At 40.5% G+C, this 9,646-nt stretch overlaps 1 protein-coding gene across 1 annotated transcript; it reads right to left on the bottom strand.

The window, feature by feature from the left end:
- Positions 1–1,563: 1,563 nt before the first annotated feature.
- Positions 1,564–6,764, bottom strand: LOC103351839 (putative G antigen family E member 3). Its single transcript, XM_008272674.4, has 5 exons — positions 6,654–6,764; positions 4,993–5,084; positions 4,339–4,447; positions 3,487–3,610; positions 1,564–1,675 (listed from the first exon to the last, which is right to left on the bottom strand). Exons 2-4 carry the CDS (start codon positions 5,074–5,076, stop codon positions 3,525–3,527), a joined length of 279 nt encoding a protein of 92 aa, XP_008270896.1. The 5' UTR covers positions 5,077–5,084; positions 6,654–6,764; the 3' UTR covers positions 1,564–1,675; positions 3,487–3,524.
- Between the last annotated feature and the right edge of the window lie 2,882 nt (positions 6,765–9,646).

The following is a 9,646-nucleotide window of genomic DNA, read 5'->3' as shown; positions in this document are numbered from 1 at the left end:
TCCATGTGTGAATGTGCGCAACCCCATGAGGAGAAATATGCAGGATGAGGTCCAGAAAGCTGCCAACATGGAAAGAACCTGTGGAAGAAGGCAACAAATGGGGCCAAAAAAGACAAGATGGTCAAAACCACGAAATGACTGCTCCTACATGCAGCAGTTCCCTTTTTGTGGTGGGGCGTCGATCATCCTCAAAGTGAGTATAGAAAGTGTATGGAGTTTCTGTGGGATTCGGTGTGTATGTGAGGTTCTCAAGGAGTTGCATAGCACCAATAGGTAAGTTTAACCTCTATTCCGAACGGCATATCTTCATTCCCAGTTCTGATGAGACTCAGGAGCATCATAAAAAAGTGGGCATACTGGATTGGCATTTAACAAGGTGGAGTTAAAATGCATGGATACAGAAACAGACAATTTGGGAAATCTCCCAGATAATTTATCTCTATCTAACATCCTGCCTAGTTCCACCAAATCAAAAGTACTTTTAAAACCCATGTGTAAGGAATTTTTTTCTTGTGTAATATACTATGTGTTTGCCTTCATAACCCCAGAGCTTGCCAATGCTTGGGGAAACAGGGAGCACTCCACAATAAATGCTGACAATTCATGTTTGATAAATGGGCACTCAATAAGCACTGCCCAATCTGATGGCTGGCACTACCATATTCTGAGGGGGGAAACAGTAAAGGAAAGAAATCAATGAGAATTTTATGTCCTGTTGCTCATCAAACAGATGTGGGCATAAGCCAGATTGATAGGATATTGGCATCATCATTGACCTACAGAAGAAAGCCAGGAGTTATCAACATTGTTCCCTCTATGTGTGTTCCTCAAATAAAGATTACTACTGTCAAGCCAGTTTTCTCTGTACAGATTGTGAGCAGATATGAGTTTTACTTATTGTGACCGTATACATTGCAACTTTGAATACTGCATTGTCTTTCCATATTTTGCAGGCAAAAAAGGAATCTGGAGAGCACAAAAATAAGGAGCATTTGCACAAATCAGCAAGGATTCTGATGGGAGTCTGTCGTGGCAGACCTTCTGTATTGGAACATTAAGATTCAATTGGGGGCTCAGAGATTTATGGTAGAAATGTAACCAATGTTAATTCCTCCCCCCCCCCCAAAAAAAAAACAAAATAAAGAAGTGAAAAAGTCCTACAATCATTTGAATAGAGGGACCACAATTGTTTGAATAAATTCAGCATATATTCATCAAGAGTAAAGTTTTCATTTCTGATAAGGAGTAAGATAGTGATTTCACTACCACCAGTTGTATTCATATTATACATGCGGTCTGTTTACTATCACAAATAAGAAAAGATACAAGGTGTGAAATGACCAAAACAGTTATTATTCAAAGATAAGTATGTGTGATAAATGACCAAAAGAGAGGGACTCTTCTAACGAATAAGTATGTTCAGCAAGATGGCTAGGCAGAAAATCAGTATACAATTAACTCTATTAACCAACTGAAATACTGAAATGTAAGTTTTCAAATGGATATGATCCTTAAGAGCATCTGACATGTAGGAAGAAATTTAATAAAATGTGCAAATCTAAGTTGCAGCAAGCAGTAAAACTTTATTGAGAGGATACATTTCCAGATGAGAATAGCATACGTGGCTTCAGTCTTCAATAAGTCTTCTTTTACACCTATGGTTGTCGCCCTTTAACTGTGATACAAACATAAAATCAGGGTACATTTTTTAGCAGAATTTCATTTAGATGACTAACTAGAGTTACAAAAAGGTCACTACACTGTTGAAGGACTAAAACCCAATCCCTAAGTTAACATCCTGCTAACCTGTGAACAGAATTATTGTGTAGATTTCAGCTAATTAACCATATTTTTATTCATACCACTCCATCTAGCTGAATAATGAAAAACATCTTGCCATGAGAAAAAAATGAAATCAAATGCTTCTATTTAAAATAGTTGCCAGTACAAAGCAACAAATTTATATACTTTGACCCAAAACCTAAACAAATGGCCAGCATTGTGGCAGGATAAGCTGCTGGGATTCCATATCAAAGCACCTGCTAGAGTTCTGACTACACGTCTCACTAACTTCTTGCTAATGTGCCCCATAGGAGTGGATGTTAGCTCTAGTTTTTAGACTTCCAATATGCATGTGGGAGAACACAATGGGATTTCTGTAACCTTATTTCAGCCTGGCCCCAACCTAGCTCGTGTGGCCATTTGGCAGAGTGAAGCAGAGAACAGAAATGCTTGGGCACTCTGTCACTTGCTCTCCCTCTCCCTCCCTCTTCATCTCTCAGAGTTTGCCTTTTCAATATATGAAAAAATAAATCACCAAGTCCCCCAAAACAATAAAAATGCTATAGAGAAAACATTTTTATACAAGAATCTAGTTGTTTAATGTGTATTATTATTCTCAGTGTAGGCTTATAGGATGTGACTGCACCTGCATGAATGAAATAAAAAGGTCAGTATTACATATATTTTGTCTATCATGCAGAGAAGTGAAAAAATGTTTCCTTAAACTAGGTTAGCCAATATGTAGGTTTTCGTGGAGGGGGGGCAAATATTTTTCTGAATTTTAGTAGTATCTCCTTCAGATTTTGATCACACAATAAACCGAATCACCACATGAATTTTAAGCCATTTTTATAACAAGAAATGTTAAAATATAAACTGATTATTATAAATACTTTATAGATTTCTGGCAATTACTCCTTAACAAATCTGTCTGAAAATGATTAAACATTGTTCCCCTGAATTATATTCAAATGCAGGGAAATTATTGGGGCTGGCGCTGTGGTGCATTGGGTTAACTCCCTGGCCTGAAGCGCCGGCATCACCTATGGGCACTGGTTCTAGTCTGCTGCTCCTCTTCCCATCCAGCTCTCTGCTATGGCCTGGGATAGCAGTAGAAGTTGGCCCAAGTCCTTGGGCCCCTGCACCCACATGAGAGACTTGGAAGAAGCTCCTGGCTCCTGGCTTTGGATCAACATGGCTCCAGCCATTGTGGCCATCTGGGGAGTGAACCAGTGGATGGAAGACCTCTCTTTCCGTCTCTATCTCTCTGCAACTCTGTCTTTCAAATAAATAAAATAAATCTTTAAAAAATCAAATGTAGGGAAATTATTTGACCTTTTATTCATCCAAATAGAGAAAGAAAATTGTTTACACTTATTTTCAAGTATATGTCTATTGTAGAATGGTTAAATTATTCTAACAACCAGACACATTACATCAGGAGTTGTCATTTTACATAAGAGTGCTTATAATCTACTGTCTTGGCATTGTTCATTTCTTTCATATTGTAATCCCATATAGCTTTCATCCAATTTGTCTCTATCTTTGACATTATAAAGCAGCCACTTGGGGTAGGATCGACCTTTCAAGGAATCTTCATGTGATGTTTGTCATGAAAATAGCAGTAAGATTATGTCTATATTACATGAAATACAATACTGTACAAACAGAAACTCTGTAATTTGCATCTTATAAATAACACACCTGCTTCTGGCATTTTAATGGCCTTCGTACTTGGCATTCTAATCAATGTCATCAGCTATATCCTCGGGCCCAATCTCCACCTTCAGCAGAGTCTGTTCTTCTTCATTGAATTCCACATCAGGAACTTAACAAGAAAATTTTGTCAGCATTAAGTAAAATATGAGCAATGAGAAATGGAACTATAATATTCATTCTCTGTGCCTCAGAAAATAAAAGCTTGCAGGCTTATTATTTCAGGGGTCTTCTAGCAGCAACAAGGAAAGCATCACTTTTGAAACACTGCCCTTTCCCTTTCCAAGGCTGCCACCAGACCACTTAGATTTCCCTGTTTTTGTATTTATTATACTACATCAGTTCCTTTTTGAGGCAGTTTAACTTCAGTATGAGCTTTAGGCACAAGTCTTCCCTTAGCTTGGAAATGCCAGCAGTTAGTATATCAGGTCACTTAAATATTCCCATAAATGCTGTGTGTCAAAATATCTTAAGGGATACAGGAAATGTCAGCAAAACAGCAGATGAAGAATCTGCAAGCTATCATTATTCCACAGAATCATTAAACACACACACACAAACACACACACACACAACCAGAGATTGAATAAATCATACATAATCTGGTAAAGACTCAATGGTGTATAGCAACCATGCAAATGCTTAATCAACCATCACAACAATAGTAAAGTTTGGGGGCTTTTTACGATGCCCTTCCCCTCCCCTCCTGAAAGCAACAGCAGGAAACAGCTGAGATTACATTCTAGCATTTTCTTTCCACCTGCTACCAGTATGCCATAATATATGAGGCACAAATACTCATCAACCACGCATGTACATTCTTGCTCCCTTGCCCTTCACCTTCAATCTCCATGTCTTCTTCACACTCAATCTCCTGAACGATTGCAATATCTGCACATTCTAATGGTGGTTGCTCCTTTGGAATTTGTTGTTCATTGCACTTCTCGGCCTAGAGTTGTGAGTATGCAAATAAAGAGTTAAAAACAGAAATATGCACAGTACAAAAATGCATTCTTCTAAAGCACCAGAAATGTATGCACAAATACATTTCAAAATACTCACTTTCCATGAATTTTCAATGGAAAAAGAAAGTATGATTTCATTTTATCCCCAGAGTAAACATCTTTTAATTCCATTTCCATGATCTTTTGGTTATTCCCATAAATGTCAATATAAAACAACATTGATACTCTTTCCATAAATCTCTTCTCCAACAAAAATTACCCTGAAGCATTTTGGAATTTATTTCTATCTATGGTGGAATGAACTGTGAAATCCATTATTAAGAAGCATAAGAAGGAAGCTATGGAAAAAATCTGGTTAGAGAAGGAATATACAGATCTAGGCAACACAGGAACATATTTCTCCATAACCACTGATTCCATTACTGTTTATATTGGGAGGAAGACTTGATCAGTATATCCATACTAATTCAAAAATGCTATAAAATATCAATATTCATAGAAGACATCAAAAAAAAGTTAAAGGACTCACGACCACAGGTTCAACCTCTTGGGAAGTCTCTTGCTCCCTTACTCTTTTTCTAGATTTTGGTTTTGTTTCCGAATGATCATTCATATTTCTCACTAAAAACAAAATATTGAGATTTGAAAAATGCATGTAATAAAATAGCTAAGATTAACACTCCCAGGCAAAATTTGCACTTAAACTTTGAAACCTTTTAGAAAAAGTCACAGAGCAATTATAAGAAGCACATCTTCCAATCAAACCAATTACCCATCAAAGCCATGCAGGCACATGGAAATTGAAATCAAGCATTTCAGATGAGGTTTGATTAACACTCAGATTTCCCATAATACAGGATTGTAGGGAAATATTGTTAAAGAATGCGATCCCAAGTCCATACTTTTTTTTTTTTTTTTTTTTTTACAGGCAGAGTGGACAGTGAGAGAGAGAGACAGAGAGAAAGGTCTTCCTTTGCCGTTGGTTCACCTTCCAATGGCCGCCGCGGCCAGCGCGCTGAGACCAACGCACCGCGCTGATCCGATGGCAGGAGCCAGGTGCTTATCCTGGTCTCCCATGGGGTGCAGGGCCCAAGTGCTTGGGCCATCCTCCATTGCACTTCCCTGGCCATAGCAGAGAACTGGCCTGGAAGAGGGGCAACCAGGACAGAATCCGGCGCCCCGACCGGGACTAGAACCCAGGGTGCTGGCGCCTCAAGGCGGAGGATTAGCCTAGTGAGCCGCGGCGCCAGCCCCATACTTCTTTTGTCTATGCACAAGGTAAAATTTTCCCTAAAATAACGTGTGCTGCAAGGCACAGCCTCGCTCAGTACTTCCATTATTGTCTGTGGCAGTTCCTTCACTTCCCACGACACAGATAAGAAGTCATGACAGAGCGCTATGGGCACCCTTCATTGTGCATCACAGCCTGAAACTCTACAGATCTCGGGGTACACAGTTCAACCCCACAGGATCCCCCATTTCTGGGAGGCTTGTTTATCGCCCATCACACTCTCTGCCCCGGCTCCAAGAAGACTGTGAATCTCTCCTCCGGGAGCCATTGCCAGAGGCCCTGGGACTCCCGTACCTCCAACAGCAACCCCAACCCTCCCACCATCTACACCTGACCCCACTTTCCCGAGACACACCTTCCTCCCTAGTTCTGACCACACCACAAGGACAAGGCACGAGGGACAGCACCCTCTGAGGGGAAGGGCCAGGGTTTCAAAGTCCTCCCTGTTGCCGCACACAGTACCTGGCTGCCCCCAACCCCAATCCTCTTGCCTTCTGCCCACAACCAAATTTCAATATCTGGGAAAACCCATCTGGGGACCTACCGGGTGTCTCTCAGCTACTGAGGAACAATGATGACGGCACAAAATGGAAGACGCAGCTTCCCCATCAGCGGTGGGGGCGCTGACTGCTGATCTTCGACTCCTGTACCTCCAACGGCATCCCCAACCCTCCCGCCATCTACACCTGACCCAACTCCCTGGAGACACACCTCCCTCCCTAGTTCCGACGACACCATGAGGACAAGGCACAAGGTACAGCGCCCCCTGAGGGGAAGAGCCAGGGTCTCGGCGTCCCTCCTGCTACCGCACAAGGTACCTCGCTGACCCCTACCCCAACCCTCCTTCCTTCTCCTCACACCCTCACTTAAATTTCTGTGAAACCCATCTGGGGACCTACCGGCTGTCTCTCAGGTACTGAAGAACAATGAAGACGCACAAAATGGAAGACACTGCTTCCCGTCAACAGTAAGAGCGGTGCCTGCAGATCCTCATGCGCATGCGCAGCAACCGACACCTCTTTAACAAGGGGCATGCGCAACTTGGGCAACCTAGAGCATGCGCATTGTGGGCATATGAACCAATAAACATGCGCACTGACTGGGGCATGATCCATGTGTTAGATTTCTGTTTGGGCGGGGTACAAGTATTTTGGTTCCGGGCAGGTTTACTGTGTCTTTGAAAGGCTCTTAAGAGGAGTACTGTGTGCTGCACAAGGACGAATAGCAAGATGTGCTATTTATTATTATTGCATAGTCACATATTTTGTGAACCTTTTCCTTCTGATGAGCATGACGTAGGGACCCTACTTTCCAGTGTCAGTGGTGGTAACTGCAGATTCAAAATCATTAGGATTTCAAGGATTGTGCTTGGCACCATTATCTGTGCATGGACAAAGAGTCTCTCTCTCTCTCTCTCTCTCTCTCTCTCTCTCTCTCTCTCTCACCCACACACACACACATACACAAACACAATCACCAAAATGAGAACTGCAGTTTCCCATTATTTCCCACTGAACTCTTAACTTGTGTAGGACCCTCGCCCACAGAGGCAGATGGATCTAAACCTTAGATTTCCTCATTTGAAGATTGGAGATGTCTAGGCAAGGACGAGCAGGCCATTCCAATGTAGCAATATGTCCTTCAGAAGAATGCTAGTGCAGAACCTGTGTCTGTCACAGAGGACACTGTGGTTAGGTCACCTTTCTTGTTTTAAAGGTAAGTCCATTTCAGTTTTAAGAGCATTCAATACTCCCCCTGTCAAAAACTAACTTACTCTGGAGGAAATAGGCTCCCTCAATGCTTCCCTTACTGTCTGGGCTGTTTCTTCACAGATCATAGACAGATGAGAAGTTGTGACAGAACTTGGTGGGCCCACTTGGTATGCACTGCTGCCTGCTGCTCTACAAATCTCAAAGTGCACAGTGCCACAACATAACATCCCTAGTTTCCAATTTACTTGTTCATCACTTGCCCCATCCTCCGCTTGCTTCTCCACTGAGCACTACTGTACTGTTAAATCATAATATGTGATGCAGAAATACATCTACACCTCTCATAATCATTCTTCTTTCTTATCACTTCACCTGGAGTATTTCATCACTCTCAGTTTCCTGAGTACTTGGAGTATCCTCACACTCAGATGTTGTTGCATCATTTGGAGATTGTTCTTCAATGTGCTCCTGGACCTAGAGTTGTAAGCATACAGAGTTAAAAGCAGAAATATGTGTGCGTGTGTGTGTGTGTGTGTGTGTCTGGGAGTGTACAATTCACCACAATTAAGATTATAGGATTGTTCAAACTAATCTATACCAGATTTCTACAAAATCTCACGAGATATCGAAATAAAATGCAAGTATATCCTGCTTCACTTATGTGGAAATGCATACATGAACACATTTAAAAATGCAGTCTTTCCATGAATTTTCTATGAACAACGTATTCATGCATTTCATTTTTTTCAACAGAACAAACTATTGTTTTCATTCCATTCTTTTTGAAATTTTTGTATTTTCCTTAAATATCAACCTTTAATAAAATTGATACTCTTCCCACAAAATATACCTTATTAGAAAGTCATCCTTAAGGATTTTGAAAGTTATTTGAATCTATACTCAAATGGATTATGAGACCCATTATTAAGAAACAAGGGAAGTAGTTATTTTGGTAATTACAGAAAACATAAGAGTAGTTCGTTCTTGGCAACTCCAGAAAATATTTTTCCACTACTAGTGTTTCTTTCAATTCAATGGATATCAATATTGTTTTTATTATTATGGAACAATTGTTCAGTGTACTTCTTCTAATTCAATAATATTACCGAATGTAAATTCTGGAAGTATGAGATAAAAATCTTGAAACACTCACAATCTCATGTTCAACCTCTGGGGAAGATGTCCACCATTTTCTTATTTTTTCAGATTTTGATTTTGTTCTCCAATGCCCACTCATATGTTTCCCTGAAATTAATATATTGTGATTTGAAAGATTAATGTGAAAAAGGAGCTACACATGAGCAATCCCAGAGAAAATTCAGTCTTGGGAAACTTTCAAACCTTTTTTGAAAAAGATTACAGAGCAATTATATTACGTGCACTTTCCAACCAAGCAAATTACACATTTGTCTACATCATAGCGAAGCAGGCATAGAAATCACCTTAAACCACATGGCTAATGATATAAAATATTTCTGACAAGGTTGGATTGAACAAACAGATTTGAATCATGCAGGCTTTTAGGAAACTGCTGCTGTTAGTCAAATCCCGAGTCCATACTGCTTCCGTCCATGCATTACATTCAATTCCCCCCGAATAAACTTATTCTTGAGAGCACAGACTCCCTCAATCCTTTGCTCACTGTTTGTGGCTGTTCCTTCACAGTCCACAGCACAGATAAGAAGTTGTGACAGAGTGTAGTGGGCCTACTTAAACACCACTGGTGCTTATAGACCACTGCCTGACGCCTTACAAATCTTTAGTACATATTCCCACATCACAGCGTCCCTAGTTTCCAGTTGGTGTGGCCATCACTCTCCTGATCCTTTACCCAGTTCACCTCTGAGCACTGTACTGCTATCACTATATCATAATACATGAGGCAGAGATACACCTACACCACCCACAAGCATTTTCTTTCATTCTGCTTTCACTTGGAACATCCATTACTTGTTCACACTCAATAATCTGAGTACTCAGAATATCCCAACTTTCAGATGATGGTTCATCTACTGGCAGTTTTTCTTTATTGCTCCTGGGTTTAGGGTTGTGAGAGTGCAAATACAGCGTTAATATGAGAAATTTACAGATTACACATATATGTTCCCTGTGCTCACACCTAACAGTTGTAAAGACTAAAGTTATTTTCTTACTTATATGTGCCAGATTACAAAAAAAAA

The sequence above is a fragment of the Oryctolagus cuniculus genome, chromosome X, assembly GCF_964237555.1.
Source record: "Oryctolagus cuniculus chromosome X, mOryCun1.1, whole genome shotgun sequence".
In the NCBI taxonomy this organism is placed as follows: domain Eukaryota; kingdom Metazoa; phylum Chordata; class Mammalia; order Lagomorpha; family Leporidae; genus Oryctolagus; species Oryctolagus cuniculus.
The sequence above is the reverse complement of the archived record's forward strand: the minus strand, read 5'-3'. Positions and strand labels throughout refer to the sequence as shown.